We start from the raw sequence: 16,652 nt of genomic DNA, 5'->3' as shown, positions 1-16,652 counted from the left end.
ATATTATTGGCTTAAGGGACACCTAAATTTTAGGTGTCGTTGGTGAAAACGGGCATGAGACCCTAAGAATATTGGCAAAAATAAGGGTTTTCAAAAACATGTCTATGTTCAGAAATACATGACCCTAAAAGGCCACTACTTACAGGCGTTAAGGGCGGTTGGTAAAAATTGGCATAGTCTATTAGGCTAGCTAAGAGATACTTTGCTATTATTGAAGAAGTGGAAATAACTGTGACAAACTTAATACATATTATATTTAAAATACATATTTACAACATTATTGGTACAAAATTAAAAACAGTAAAATTACACTTTTATACAAATCACACGAGTAGAAGAAACTAGGTCTAAGTTTATTTATATTATATCTTTAAACTTTATTACAAAAATATCATGTTTTTGATTAGAAACCACATTTATGTCGATTTTATTATAAAATATTCAATTCGGAGTCATTAAATATAAAGAGTTGGACAACAATGTCACCATTACAAAATAATTACAATAATTGAAATTATAAAAATTTTCTACCTATTTAAATACGCAACTATTTGCTATAAGTTAAGTGAGCTAATTATTTATCAGGCACGAGTTCGACAGTCAGTGGAGTGCGAAGGGACGCAGGTGGGAGCTCCGTTTGGGCTCGGTGAGGTGACCGGAACTGCAGCCTCGGTGCCCACATTTTGACTAGATATTTTCTGCGCTTCTAACGATGTCGATTTCAACTGCTTTATTATATGACTTGATTTCAACTCCTTTTCGCTATTAACATTTTTCACAGGCTTGTCAGGTTTTCTTGATTGCATGCCATCATGACTTAACAAAACTGCAAGCGGCGGTACCGGTTGCATGTTGTAAGAATGAGGCTCGTAGTTATCGTCTACGTAGTCATGGGGATTCCAACCGACTGTTGTTGGACTTTGTGTGAACGACGAAGCTTTTGCAGTAGTCGCTTGTGACGTTTGTGGAGGGAGTGTAGTTACCATCTTTTCTGACTTAAAACTAAGTGGCTTAGCCGTTAGAGCAGGAACCGATATAATTTTTCTAGAGTTACTAGACCTAGTCTTCCGTCTTGGGTGAAGTTTTGGCACATCGAGAAAGAAAGGATCAAATATAAGGTCCGATTCCTTATAATCATCATAGTTTATTGGCACAATTGGCTTCACAGCACTCACTACATTACCTACTGTATAATTTAATCTCTTTCCATTGCTATCACTTACAGACGCACTCGCCGTAACGATCACTCGAGGTGGACTTTTCAGCTTTATTGGAGGTCTCTCTGTTTCTGTAGGAGGTGCAACAGACCTAGCCGAAAGAGAAGACTTGTCGTCTGAAAGAATATCGTCACTTCGTTTTCTATCATAGTAGAAGGGATTGAATGGAAGAGGAGGTTGTGCTGGAAGGTGTGCTGGATAGTTCTGAGGTCGATGTTTTATTGTTGTCTCGTGTCTTTCAGAGGACTGTGAGTTTGCAACTGGTCGCAAAATTTGATCGCTTGGATCAATCGTAGTTGCTCTGAATGGTGATGGACTGGGCCTTTGAAATGGAGCAGGGTGTGAAACAACAGGCCTCGGAGCTGTCCTTGAAGATTCATATTGAAAGTGATCGAATTGCTGAGGAGGAGCATGTGTTATATAAACACCGTCGGCTGGTCGAAAACTCTGTCTTTGAAAAGAAATAGCTTCCGAACCGGGACCGCGATGACGATAAATAAATTCTTGCGGTGACAACAGTGATGGGTCTATAGTTGACGATGGCGAAATTGATGGTGCGAAGGATGGCGGCAAAGGTGAGGGTGTCGTAATCAAAGGAGGTAAGTAGGGCGAATTGCTGCTAGGCGGATTTATCGTTGTACTACTTGTTGTGGGTTTCTTCGTTGTTGTGGTCGTAGACGTTATAACTTGGATCGTTGTAGTCGTGAATGGTTGCGAATAATCTTCGTCAAATCCAGTGTTCTCATTATCAATTGCTTCTGCGTCTTCTTCTTCATATTCTGTAAATGACATGAAAACTCATTTTAATAATTTTTAAAGGAATCTAAACTGTTATTACCATACTTACAATTTTACTTAGAAAATTGGACACAATTTTACTTAGAAAATTGGACCGGAATAAGTATCAGATTTTTAATATGTAATTCAGAATGTGTTTTAAAACACAATTATTCAAACGTACCTTCATTTAATTCCTCTTCATTATTTGAAGGTAATAAATGTTGATTACTTGTAGTTTTCGGTTCCTCCTTTTTGTAATCTTGAACAGGATCTTCTGTTGAATCAATTGTATCTGATTGTTGATTTTGCGTTTTGGTTGGTGTTGTAGGATTTTCGTTAACGTAATCCGTGAGTACGTGTGTATTTGAGTTATTAGTTTTCTGCGCCTGCTCAGTGTTTGGCGCTTGAGGTTCTTCTGGCTCAGGTGGTACAATAGGAGGTACGGTACTACCATATAATTCTAAGTTTAAACTGTAAAATTTTTCAGACTTTGTACAATCTACTTCGTCGACTCTCTCGCATACTCTTGTCTCCTGGAAACAAATAAATATGAAAATTAAAACCTATTTACAGACATTGATGTCACACGAATGATAACTGCTAGTTTAGAAATCTGTACATATTATTATAATATTAAATGATTGAGCGATTTGATCTCAAGATTTGATGAGGGTTAATGCAATAACTGCGTTTGCAAAAACAAATTCATTAGTATGGAACCATAGATAAAAGATTAGTCTATCGCTGGCGTTACGTTAAAGCAAAGAATGACCAATGTTTAGTCTATAGATGAAATGAATGAAATTCAAAATACTAAGAACTATCACATAAGTCATCGCCACTTACTTGATCAAAGACAGTGCCGTTGAGACAGAGGAACTTGATATCCATAGGTTCGTTATTTTGGCCGATGGTGCACACGTGGAACATTTGGCAGGACGTCTCCAAATCCGCGTAATACCCTCCAATCACCTTGCCCGTACACGTGAAGTTCGTCTCGGGAAGGTTGTCGTAGTCCAAATACTGGAAATGTACGGCAGAGGCGTTATAAGAATCATAAATGATAGAATCGTGATTATGATGATAGATTTTGAACCGTTAGAATGGAATGAGAACCACTTAATAATCATTCAAATTGCTAGAATGTCTAAAATATGAGAACAACATATCGTTTACATAGAACGCAAAATTTTACTTTTCTTTCATATTTTAAACCAGTGAAATTAGCCTTGAAATATAATTTAGTCCCGCCACTGATTACCTACTGTACCTAATATTATAATACGAAAGTTGAAAATAAAACTTACACCAGGTTTAATGGACCAGGATATCCGGAACTCATTTTGAAAAACAAACAGCAGCAACCACAGCCAAACTGAAATATACAAAAAAGTTTCATAATTAAAGCAAAAAAGTACTAGTTGATTATTAATTAGTTTAAAAAATAGTCATTGTTGCACTTGTTTTAATGATTAAACAAACTAAGTTATAATCGTTGTGAAATACTGATTTATTTAATCAATATTGATACAACGATTTGTTCCATACTAACAGTTTAAACTTTTCAATTTGGAAGCATTAATGTTAACTGTTAAGTATAGGTCTATCCTCAGAACCTTCTAAAATCTGTGGGTCTACCAGAATCTGATGACAATTTTTGAAAGCAGATTTAAAAAAAATATCCTTGATCATTGGATAAATTTTTATATTTGCATGTTTCACACACAGAATAAGCCGCTATAAGGACAAAAAAAGGAACAAAATGTTTTATTCCTATTACCCCGGTATTGCTAGAGTCAATTTATTTTCTCACTTTTTGCCACCAGATTCTGGAAGACCTATACTTATTTTATCTCGTATTTCGATGTTTTATTACTACACTATGTATTAATTTTGTTATCTATTCTAGCATATTCTGCGCAGTAAATTTATTTTCCTCAGCCGCATGCGTTACCGAGTTTATGTTTATGTTCGGGCTCCTTGCAGCGTTTCGGTCATGCTCTGATACTTTCTGACACCTAAGTATAAATATCTGGTTCACATTTGCGTTTTGTACATTTCAAATATAATTATTCAGTTTCGTATATCGAGTAGCTAATTATAATAATGCAACGAAATCAATAACTTTCTGTTGTTGTTAACGTTCGACAGGTTTTATTTCAGGCGAAGTATTTTATTTTGAGGTACATTCTATTAACGATTAATATTTAAGATAAAGGGCATTAGAACGCTTTTTAGATCGAGTTTAGGTTTCAGTATTCCACAATAATTATAATAATAAGAGATGTCGCTATCATCTGTTATGGCTCTACACTCACTAAGACCCCGGCAGTACGTAGAGTCTATATGTGTTAAAAACTGCTGCACTCAGGATGGAAATTGGATACCTATTAATTATTACCTTACTGTAATTTAGTGAAGATTTTGACATAAGCGGTAAGCCCCATACATTATCAGTCAAACTTTTCGTTAAATTGAAGTTTAATTATTATTAAACGCCTATAAGTACGGACGTTGCTATTGCTAAATTGCTGTTATCTGCACTATGTCTTATTGATTTAGTCATTACCTACTAAGTTTTTCTCAATAGGCTTACCTTTTGTATTATAATAGGTCTAACCATAATTTATCATACTTTCGGCTTCCTATAAGTAAAGTACGAGGCATGCGCAATTATATTAAGCAACACAAGTAACAATGAATCAAGCTGTCAAGTGAGTAGAATAATCAGCAAACCATTGTTTAGAAAAGCCAATTATTGGAAATATCTGTAGCCGTAATGCCCTTAATTGTACACAACTATCTACCGCAGTGTTTTGCTACAATTTTGCGGTAAATGCAGCAAATTATGAGACGTTTTAACATAGAGATTTTCAGGAAGTTGAGTGTAAGTGTACTCTTATAATAGCACACTAGCTATTTGACCGAGCTTTGCTCGGTATTCGATAAAACACGAATAAAATGACATTTTCTAAAAATAATTCCTAGCTAGATCGATTTATCGCCCCCGAAACCCCCTATATACTAAGTTTCATGAAAATCGTTGGAGCCGATTCCGAGATTCCAATTATATACATATATACAAGAATTGCTCGTTTAAAGATATAAGATTATAGAAGAGGGATGTTTTACCACGGTAATATAATATTACTCTACCTTAGATAGGGCCTGAATCTGATATATACCAACCGAGTAGAGTGGCGAGACAGTGCTCTCGGCCAATCACTGACACATTAGTCAAGACTATATACGTAGGAGAGCCATGCTTCGGCACGAATGGGCCGGCTCGACCGGAGAAATACCACGTTCTCACAGAAAACTGGCGTGAGACAGCGCTTGCGCTGTGTTTCGCCGAGTGAGTGAGTTTACCGGAGGCCCATTCCCCTACCCTATTCCATTCCCTACCCTCCCCTACTACCCTATTCCCTCTTAAAAGGCCGGCAACGCACCTGCAGCTCTTCTGATCCTGCGAGTGTCCATGGGCGACGGAAGTTGCTTTCCATCAGGTGACCCGTTTGCTCGTTTGCCCCCTTATTTCATTAAAAAAAAAGACTCAAGAGCACTGTCTCGCCACTGACTCGACTTCATCCACTTACGTCTTCAATTTGGACTTGTGTAAAATGATACTTGACAGGAGGCCATGTTTATAAAACAGCAGTCTCTCAAGTGACATTTTAAAAATCCTTGTAGGATTGTATAACATAAGAATTTAAGAACCTTACCTTGCAAGGCAGAGGCGGATCGCACTATAAGCGCGCCGCTGACTGATTTCCGAGCCTGTCGCCGCATCTGAAATTGAAAAAAAATATATTAAAAACTGCCTTGATACTAGGGTACCTAAAAATATTAAGTTTGTTATTAAGAGGGAACACGCTCTTAACTTGGTGTCTTCTTGATGGACTTGCAACTTGGACGAGATGTACCATATTTTGGTCTACTCTGTATGTTATTTAGTATTAAACATTAAAACAGATAATTTAGGGTTTGTGGTCCATTTATTTTCGCAATAAATTCGCTTTTAGCATGCTAAGGTTTTAATATATTCCTGTGTTAACGAAATATTGCTTTGCACGAACGTCACGACTGAGAAACCCTTTGTGATTGTCAGTATTAAACTAGTTTTAGGGTTCCGTATCTAAAGGGTTAACGGTACTATGATCTTACTAAGATTGCTGCAGTTTATCTGTCAATTTGTAATCAGGCAAGTCCGCAAGTCTTAAGAATTGTGGTAGCAATTTTTTTACAAATGATAATAATAATAATATCTATGGACGCTTCACACCACGTCAGTCTGGCCCCATGCTAAATACCTCGGCGGGATTCGAACCCGCGACCGAACCGGCTTGAGCTGCTACACACTCAACCAATTGAGCCACAAAGGTCGTCAAATGATGATGATGATGAAATGATGAGTTATGGTTGCCGCTTCAACAATTAAGTAGAAACCAACCAAGTTACGATACAACAAGCGAGACTTTTTTACTGGTTTTCCCTGTTTTTACCGTTTGATACAGGACAATTAACAGCTTCATACTAATCTGTTTAATTTCGTTAAGATGAGCAGATATACAGCTACATAGTTTTCAATTAAATCACCTCTAGAAGGATGTACTGCAGTGCATCATTTACATAATGAAATCATAATATGTTTTTCCGGTTTTGCGTGTTTTTCCGTACGTATATTTTAAGTACTTAGTAAACTAGTCCGATTCGGTCTTGGTCGGTTTTTACAATAACAGTGGACATGGCTGGTTGCGACACAACTCGTGTTAGATTGTCAGGGTGTGGTTTCCTCGACGTAACTGGTAGTGATAAAATAAATAGAGCAGAGACAAATTGTGTGATATCGTGAGATAGACCGCCTAGACGCGATCGTTGGATATACAGAGTGTAACAAAAGTAAGTGATAATACTTTAGAGTGTGTATGTGTTCCTTGTAGAGAGTTCACTGTGAAAGTAGCAGCGCTGAAACACCACATTTTTTTGGTATTTCAGCGCTAATACTTTCACAGTGTACTCTACATTCTACAAGGAACACGTACACACCCTAAAGTGTTATCACTTAGTTTTGTTACACCCTGTATAGAAGGCTGTTACTGAAGATGTTGATTGTTAAGTGCCAGCTAGGATTGGCTGATTAAACGTACAGGTTTAAGGTTTTGAAATTTTGCATGTAAAAACGTTATGTAATTTTTAATTGGCAATTGCTTCTTTTTATCAAAAACTTCCTTTTGATCATGACTTAGGAACCGTACATTTTTAACGCTAATTTGTTGTTTAAATTTCATCAAAATCGTAACAGCGCTTTCAGAGCCTATTCAATGCAAATAAACAAACTAGTACTATCAATAGTACCTACCTATTTATTGGTAAAGGCATGTCTGACTGATATATGACTAATTGCCAAGTTTATTACCTTCACAGGTCAAAGCGTTGACACTGAATTTCTCGGAGAGAGCATTAATTTGAGTATGTTTTACTAATAAATAACAGTCCAGCGACCGTGCCTGTGGTGACGATGACAAGGTGGACACCCATTTCCCGGGTCTTAAAATGTCTCTACTCATTAGAATTATTAGTCTCTAGAATGCTCTCTAAGGATGCTCTTAAAACCTTATAATCTTTATATTTTATACCTTATAAGTTATAACCTTATAACGAATATTAGGAATATTCGTTCATGTTGCAACACTTATTGCGGATTTCCGGATATAACCAACAGGTGGCGACAGGTGTTGGTTCATTTGCAATTCCACTGTGAGTGACAATAGGAGCCAGCCCACCTCGTTGTGGGCGTTGAGGATGTTTATTGTCATTGTAATGACATGAGTGTTCTTATAAGGTTTGTGACTTATATTTCATAGACAGTAAGTAAGTAGAAGATAAGTTAGAGTTTTTCCGACTAGATTCGTTCCTTAATCCTTCAAAAAGGAAATTATACATTTTAGCGCCAATTCTTAGGGAACAAATGCTTTTTTAGGGTTCCGTACCCAAAGGGTAAAAACGGGACCCTATTACTAAGACTTCAATGTCCGTCCGTCTGTCCGTCCGTCCATCCGCCCGTCCGTCCGTCTGTGTGTCTCCAGGCTGTAACTCAAGAACCGCTATAACTAGACTCTGAAATTTTCACAGATTGTGTATTTCGGTTGCCCCTATAACAACAAATACTAAAATCAAAACAATACTAATATTTAAGGGGGGCTCCCATACAACAAACGTGATTTTTTGGCCTGCTTGATATCAATAATGGATGCAAACAAAATAAAATTAATAGTTAAGGGTAGCCACCCTTAACTATTAATTTTATTTTGTTTTCATTCCCATACAACAAACGTGATTTTTTCGGATTTTTTTGGCTCTATATAATAGTAATGGCAACAGGTAGGCACATGATATTTTCACAAAGGCCTTTAGTTTATGCCTACTTCAATAATTATTAATAATATTAAAATAAAATAAAAATTTAATATACAAAAAACACAATTTTTGGCTTATTTTTGCACTATAACGGTACGGAACCCTTCGTGCGTGAGTCCAACTCGCACTTGGCCGATTATTTTATAATAAAATGAACTAGAAAAGGAGCAGACGACTCACTTGATGGTCTGCAATGGCCGTCTATTAAGGTATTACGCGTAGTAGATCTGATCAAGCCGACCCATTCGTGATGAAATATTGAGCTGTCCCACGTTTTCATTTTTAATGGATTAATTTATTACCGTATGTAAATTTAAATTTATTTCGCTATTTAAGATAAAAGCTACGCGAGGGAAACTTAAACATAAACATTATACCAACATCAAATCATAACACAAAGCCTCAGCCGCAGGTCTCGTTGACAGGTTGTTCATTGTTTTCGCGCTGGTTATGTATGTATAGTATAACGGGCCGCGAGCCCGTCGGCCGTTATGTCAGCAATATCGCAATTGAAAGCCAACTCAAACATAGCGGTTAGTGTGCTACCGACGCCTTGTGCATCATCACCAACTGCAGCTAAGTATTAAGTAAGTATAATATAGAATTGAACGGTATGAATTATGATATATAAACAGGCAGATCCATTTTGACCGTGCTTTACCTCATTTTCCGCAAAGACTTCTATATAAACTGATTAAATAGAAGTCTTTGATTTTCCGATCTTTACCGCGGCTAATCGCGACCGACAAAAATTCAATTAAAATGCCACTTTATGACAGACTTTAATATAATATGTCATAAGGTAAAGACTTTAAGGATATTATTTAAATTTTTAGGACTATATTCTGTCATAAAGTGGCATTTTAATTGAATTTTACGGAACGAAAAAAGATCGGAACTTCACCTTAAGTTTATCTCCACAGCTTGTCTATACTTTCGCATTTCTACTGGTGGCCGTGCTAGCCCGGCTGGAGTTCAATCCAGCCACGAATATTTCAAGACTAGAAGTCAAATCGGTAGGTACAGCTGGTTTAGACTTTTAGCGAGACTAACAAAATTTAAAATGATAATATAGATGAGTTAGTAGAACCTAGTAAAGACAATTTTCAATATTTTTTGTATGATCTCTAAGCTCCAATATAAGTTTTAAAACGAGAACAGTAATCTAACGTATTTACTATTTATATAATCTAACTTAAGGTAACAACACTATAATAAATACATCAAATTTTTTTACGAACGACGATAATTTAATGCTATAGTGTCAAAAGTTAAAATGAAAGCATAACTTCCGGATGTTTGAACGGATCTAAATATTGATCGTGATGATGCTATATTAACATAATATGATAATAGCATTATATAATATGAATAATCTAAACTCGTATTTAAATTGTAACGAGGCCAATCTTCAATGGGTTATAATTAAATTATTGGCTATTGTATAAATTATGGCATGACTTTTAAGTTGCTTTTATTATGATTATATGTAATAAATTGTATGTGCTTTTAATATATTGGCATTTCATTGCACAAGATAAATTATGTAAGCTCAATCGTTGGATGATGAATAGGCCCAGACCACAAAACGAGTCAAAAATGTCATACTGCAATTTAAAATTGTATGTAACTCTATTACTAAGATTTTGAAACTGAAATAGGTAGTTAAAATATCTACAGCTATACTTGAATACCATCTCAAATATTTTTTTACCTACAACATCACACTCGCAACTCCTCTACACCAAAATTATAATCAGACTAAATACTATAATGTGACGGCTTCATAGATAGAAAATTTAACATAAATATTATATTATAATATTTTTCACAGAAACATAAATTATAGTTAGGTTGTAAAACTTGTAAAGTTCATTATTTGTACAAAGAGGGTAGGTTCTTATGAGGGTAGGTCGCCATATTTTTTTAATTAGATTTTGACAGAATTTTGATCACGATCGAGGTTACATATCGCGCGGAAACCGTAAATTTTTCCGGGATTAAAAGTATCCTATGTCATTTCCCGGGACTCAAAACATTTCCGTAACCAGCGAAATCGGTTCAGTGGTTTGACAGTAGAGACGTACATATAGACACTTTCGCATTTATAATATTAGTATGGACTAGTTATTATAGTAAGGATTCAATAATCATGTTAAGCTTTTCCTGATTTATTAATAAACGAAATCTGGAAAAGATATTTGACAGCAATAATTAGAGGTTAAGACCTCCAGCGACAATATTACGGTATTCGTTTATTAAATAGGCAGTCATTTTACCCTGAGCTATGTCAAATGTAGGTCACTCTTGTACAGAGTAAGTTCTTGTTTTCCTAACTTCACTCCCTGGTACCTGGTACCGCTGTATTATTATTAATGTAGAGTCGTTGCACTTGCACTGGTAACCGGTACCAACCTACCTTGACTCTTGGGCTACAATTGTGTAACTCTGTGGTCACAGAATTAAACTGCCACATGCAAAACAAAGAGTAAACATTTCATAGTTTTACTCGGCTATGTCCTACAGGTAAATGGTATTAGTGATTGCTCTAGTTTTTTCCTATTGAATAAATTGTGTTTTTTACGAAATTTAATATGGAGTTCTATATAATAATATTACGCATTTGACCAAAGTGCCAAATAATTTTACTAAATAGCAAAATCACAAAACACTTCCGAGGAACTTTTGATGTGCTCTAGCAATGCAGTTCACATGGAAAACGTATTTGTATATATCTAGGCATTTGTTCAACAGTTAAAATAAAAGAACTTGTTTTATATTGTTGCTCACGTAATCTTGAACAATGGTCCGCCTACGCAGTGCAATTACACTATAATTGTGACCTACGTGTATGGCTAATGATATGAAAGCCATATTAGGGCTGTCAAACTACCGTTCATGTACATTATTTCAGCACTGATTCATAACTTCGCTTATCAGACGCCTACTGACTGTGCGTTCAATTGTTCTTTTTTTAAAACGATTGTGGGATTTGCTGATTGCGACACTTATTTCGTAATTTTAGAAAATATTGCCAGACAGTGTAATTATATTTTTGTACTAAAATCGTTATCTAATACACAAAATTATCATGTCGCGGTGTTTATTGCGAAGCTCTGCGACGACAGGCATCCAGCCTGTTTTGTTTTTTTTTTAAATAATTAATTATTAAAGTTATGTATTGTGTTGATTCTTATTTCTTGGTGGGTGGTAGCTATATAAGTACCACATTGTTACCATAGAATTTAGAAACCTGACTCGACTACGACTCTACAATTTACATGCAGTATTATAATTTTGAACAAATGTACGTAAAAGTATAATACAATTTTTTTTTATGAAATAAGGGAGCAAACGAGCAAACGGGTCACCTGATGGTAAGCAACTTCCATCGCCCATGGGCACTCGCAGCATCAGAAGAGCTGCAGGTGCGTTGCCGGCCTTTTAAGAGGGAATAGGGTAATAGGGGAGGGTAGGGATCGGAAGGAATTAGGGGAGGGTAGGGAAGGGAATAAAGTAGGGGATTGGGCCTCCGGTAAACTCACTCACTCGGCGAAACACAGCGCTAGCGCTGTTTCATGCCGGTTTTCTGTGAGAACGTGGTATTTCTCCGGTCGAGCCGGCCCATTCGTGCCGAAGCATAGCTCTCCCACGTATAAATTATTTCTTTAAAAGACAAGACGCTACTCACATGCCACGATTATGCCACAGTCAAGGGTTATGTTGCTGCTACAAACATGTCACAAGTGCCACAATGATGCCACAGTCAAGGGTTATGTACACTGCCACAAGTGCCACAATCCGCACGGGGCCGACATTCGGATGAGTTTGATTGACTGACTCACTGACGCTTGTTTGTAAATAAAGACATTGGTCGTGTTATGATGTAACAAGTGTGTGTAGTGTTGTACTTTCGTTTGAATTGTACGATAGTGAAAAGATATTTAAAACACAAAATTTGCTATTATTATCTTTAAAACTAGTACATAGTTTATTTAGTAGTACGTGGGAGAGCCATGCTTCGGCACGAATGGGCCGGCTCGACCGGAGAAATACCACGTTCTCACAGAAAACCGACGTGAAACAGCGCTTGCGCTGTGTTTCGCCGAGTGATTGAGTTTACCGGAGGCCCAATTCCCTTCCCTATCCTCCTCTATTCTCTTCCCTTCCCACCCCTACCCTCCCCTTTTATCCTATTCCCTCTTAAAAGGCCGGCAACGCACCTGCAGTTTTTTTGATGCTGCGGGTGTCCATGGGCGACGGAAGTTGCTTTCCATCAGGTGACCCGTTTGCTCGTTTGCCCCCTTGTTTCATAAAAAAAAAACATATTTTTTTCTGTAAAACAAAAGATCAACTGTATCTACCCAGCACTCTCATTAGCACTAATTTTGGATTTAAAATAAATACTGTGGCTACCTCACAAGATTCATCATAATTATAAGTCATAAGATCGACATACGCGCTTCTAGACTCACCGATCAAAGTTAATGAAAAATGAAAATGAAGAAAATGTCTTCGCTAGTGGCTCAGGATTCAGAATTTTTATTACTTAGTTATTTTACTCAAAACTATTTTGTAGCGATTATCTTGACGACGAAGAAAATAATACTTTTTATGAAGAAGAGAAAAACTTCTTAAAATTAACTTTGTCGTGATTCCTACAATCAATTGAAATAATAAAGTAGAATATTAAATAATTAACTGTTATTTTCAAGGCCGTCGTTCGCGTAAATTGGCCATTAATTAAAGCTTATTTAATGTAATTATATAGATATTAATATGTCATCCTATATGGATAAGCAAAAGTATTCGAAAAAAAGATGTCTATTATAAATTTCGGTAATATTGTAAATACAAATCTTTTATAGATTTAAAAGGTTATAAATGAAAACATATTCGGTAATTAAGTTATTAACGCATCTAGGTTTTAATTTATGAAATGTCAGACAATGACATTTGCAAGTTTTATTTTTAAATTAACAATATAACAACATTTCAAATCTATTCACTTTATTTTATTTCATGCCACAAAAATATAGGTATCTAGCTAATGCTAAGAATTTAACGAGGTGCGCAAAATACGATTGCAATCATTCGTCATTACAACTTACAAGTTTGCGAAAAATTCATATTATCATCCTTGTGTTTCTTGACTATGAAAGTAATTCTTATTTTCTTGACATAAAGGTCCAGTCAGAGGTGAAATAATTCTGAATGGTGACTCCAGTGCTATATCCTGTGGTCCTTTCCTCGTGTAATTTATGAATCAATTGCACACCGCCTCGTTGAATTCCGAGACGTTTCCTCTGCCATTCCACGAAGTTTTTGCCGTTTAGTCACTAAGGAACCGTCCATATAATGTATCTAATAAGATGTATCCTCTATTATTTTGATGTCGGTGAGTCAAACGTCTTACATGTGAAGGAAGAAATTATTTAATTTCACATTCGTATCCGCAAGGCGGAGGGCCTACGCTCGATCCGGTACCTACGCTTTTTTAATTCTTAACTATCTTTTATATTCATTAGGCATAAGTTTCCTACATCGTACATGACTGGAGAAAATAATTAATTATTGGAAAGATTAAAGGTGGAAAAATAAATCATTTCTATGTTTGAATATTTACATAATTTGTAAAATGTTTCTGAACGCTATTTTTTGAATCGAATTAAATAAGATCGAATTCTTTTCATCTTATGTTACGTAAAGGTACGCACAGACTATCAAGAATGTTTATATGGGTACGCCGGCCACTGGTCATGATAGAGAACGTGTTACTTAACAAAGTTCGCATATTATACCTACAAGTATTTCAGTTTTACAAATATAGCCAGTTCTTGTGGTTCTATTGGCATTTAAGCGTGCGGAATTTCGTCAGAAAAGTTCCCATGCGTTCGCCGATGTTATATAATAATTTATCAAGATGATTATCAATGTAATATTCGTATTGCTAAATCCTTTTGCTATATATAGATTGACTTATTGACCTCACATCGACAATACCTATCGCAGAATTAGGACTCAAAATGTACAAGCTACGTTTTAAATTCAGTTTTTGCAAGCGTAGAGTCTATAAGAATTAAAATCTTACGTACGCTGTACATCAAAAGTACTTTTAGGGACATAATATTGTAATTTTTTAATTTAGACAACACCAATATTATAATCTCTATATGAGCCCTTTTTCCACCGATATATTATTATAGAGGTTATTTCATATTTAGAAGAATAATACCTAATAATAGCTGATCACAGATATTGTGCCATAAATATTGTTGTTTCCAGTACCTCACATGACCATGATATTTAACAAAATATCAAGGGCATGTGTGCAATTGTGTATCACTGACAAATACGGAGTTTCTTTTTCAGACGAAACCTCTCTAATGCTAATTACTCACATACGGTTTTGCTCGATAGTTTTACTCGAAATCGAGCAAAAACCACCGTGTGGACCGCAAAACTCACAGCTCGATGGCTCGCATCGAGCCAGTTTGAAGGCTCGAATCGAGCCGGCATGACAAATTTTTGACACAGTTACTATTCCTTAGTTTTTATTAGTCGTAGCTAATTTCCTTCGAAATGGAGTAAAACTATCGAGCAATACTGAATGTGTGGACGAAAGCCCGAGCCGTGGTTTTTACTCTACGTGATTGCTCGATCGAGCAAAACCGTATGTGAGTATTTACACTAATAATTAGATAGAGATTTAATTGTAGAAGATAAGTAGAGTAGAATGGATTGGATTAGTCAATAGAGTTATAAGAACCCCACGTTACTGCAGCACACATTTTAGGATCTTTTTTAGAGTTTCGTACCCAAAGGGTAAAAACGGGATCCTATTACTAAGACTTCATTGTCTGTCCGTCTGTCTGTCTCCAGGCTGTATCTGAAGAACCGTTATAATAGCTAGACTTCTAAAATTATTGACGCTATAACAACAAAATATACTAAAATCAAAACAATACTAATATTTAAGGGTACTGTAAAATACTAAGGGCTCCCATACAACAAACGTGTTTTTTTGCCTGCTGGATATAAATAATGGCAACAAGTAGGTGGTTGAAGTAAAAAAAAAAAAAAACAACAATAATTATCAACTTATAACTACAGTGTACCACAATGGCGGCCTTATTACTAATAAGTAATTTCTTCCAGGCAACCACAGGCAAAGGACAGTATGTTATTGATATTAGGTGAATGTGCAATATTTACTTGGATAAGCATTTAATATTTTTAATAATACATACACAAATACATACATACATTATAATATTATATAAAAAGTGATTAAAAAATAGGACATAACTAAAAAGAAGTTCAGAAGTTGGAACTTAAAACTACAATTTAATCATCATTTTTAAATTCTAACCTATTATTCTATTAATCTATTAGTAATTCATGCTATTCATGCAATAGCATGAATTACTAATTGATAAAAACCCGTGCATTCTGGTCTCTGGCCAAAGCTATTGAAGGAAATTTCTGCAAGCCAACCCTACCATCCCTACACGTAGGAAATGGATCGTTGGCCCAGGATGCAAATGACAAAGCCGATCTTCTGGGCAAGCTCTTTGCGTCAAACTCGACCCTGGATGACGGGGGGCAGAAACCGCCGACCATACCGCGATGCACGAGCATCATGTCGGATATTCGGTTTCATCAGCGCTCAGTGCTAAAAGCCCTCTGTTCTCTTGATATCCAAAAGTCGAGTGGGCCTGACAGAATCCCGCCTATTGTGTTGAAAAAGTGTGCTCCAGAGTTGGCTCCGGTCTTGACGCGTCTTTTTCGGCTCTTCTATTCCACTGGCATCGTCCCGGCTTCCTGGAAGACAGCCTTGGTGCACCCGATCCCCAAAAAAGGTGACCGCTCAAATCCTTCCAACTACAGACCAATCGCTATAACCTCTCTCTTCTCGAAAATAATGGAATCCATTGTCAATAGCCAGCTTCTTCGATACTTGGACGGCCAGGGATTGCTAAGCGACAAACAATACGGGTTCCGTAAGGGTCGCTCGGCTGGTGACCTCTTAGCATACCTGACTCATCCTTGGGCTCAGGCAATTGAGTCGAAGGGAGAGGCATTGGCTGTTAGTTTGGATATTGCGAAGGCCTTTGATCGGGTTTGGCATAAAGCGCTGCTATCAAAGCTTCCATCATACGGGCTGCCCGAAAAATTATGTAAGTGGGTCACTAGTTTCTTAGCAGACAGAAGCATAAAGGTCGTAGTTGACGGCGA

General features: G+C 36.4%; 1 protein-coding gene across 3 annotated transcripts in view; it reads right to left on the bottom strand.

Annotated features, from left to right (window-relative positions):
* Window positions 1-290: 290 nt before the first annotated feature.
* Window positions 291-16,652, bottom strand: part of LOC121731099 (proteoglycan 4-like) — a 69,986-nt gene continuing 53,624 nt past the window's right edge. Inside the window, exons 1-6 of one of the 3 annotated variants that reach the window (XM_042120438.1) lie at window positions 12,159-12,207; window positions 5,720-5,786; window positions 3,305-3,372; window positions 2,844-3,020; window positions 2,179-2,530; window positions 291-1,996 (exon numbers count right to left, since the gene is read on the bottom strand). In XM_042120438.1, the coding sequence (XP_041976372.1) occupies window positions 582-1,996; window positions 2,179-2,530; window positions 2,844-3,020; window positions 3,305-3,372; window positions 5,720-5,786 (2,079 nt within the window). In that variant the 5' untranslated portion in view covers window positions 12,159-12,207 and the 3' untranslated portion in view covers window positions 291-581. Of the gene's footprint in view, window positions 1,997-2,178; window positions 2,531-2,843; window positions 3,021-3,304; window positions 3,373-5,719; window positions 5,787-12,105; window positions 12,208-16,652 lie in introns of those variants that run through there. The other 2 variants (XM_042120437.1, XM_042120436.1) reach the window with 2 other exon arrangements.

This window comes from Aricia agestis, chromosome 10 (assembly GCF_905147365.1).
Source record: "Aricia agestis chromosome 10, ilAriAges1.1, whole genome shotgun sequence".
Taxonomy (NCBI): Eukaryota; Metazoa; Arthropoda; class Insecta; order Lepidoptera; family Lycaenidae; genus Aricia; species Aricia agestis.
This window is presented reverse-complemented; position numbering and strand designations above follow the sequence as displayed.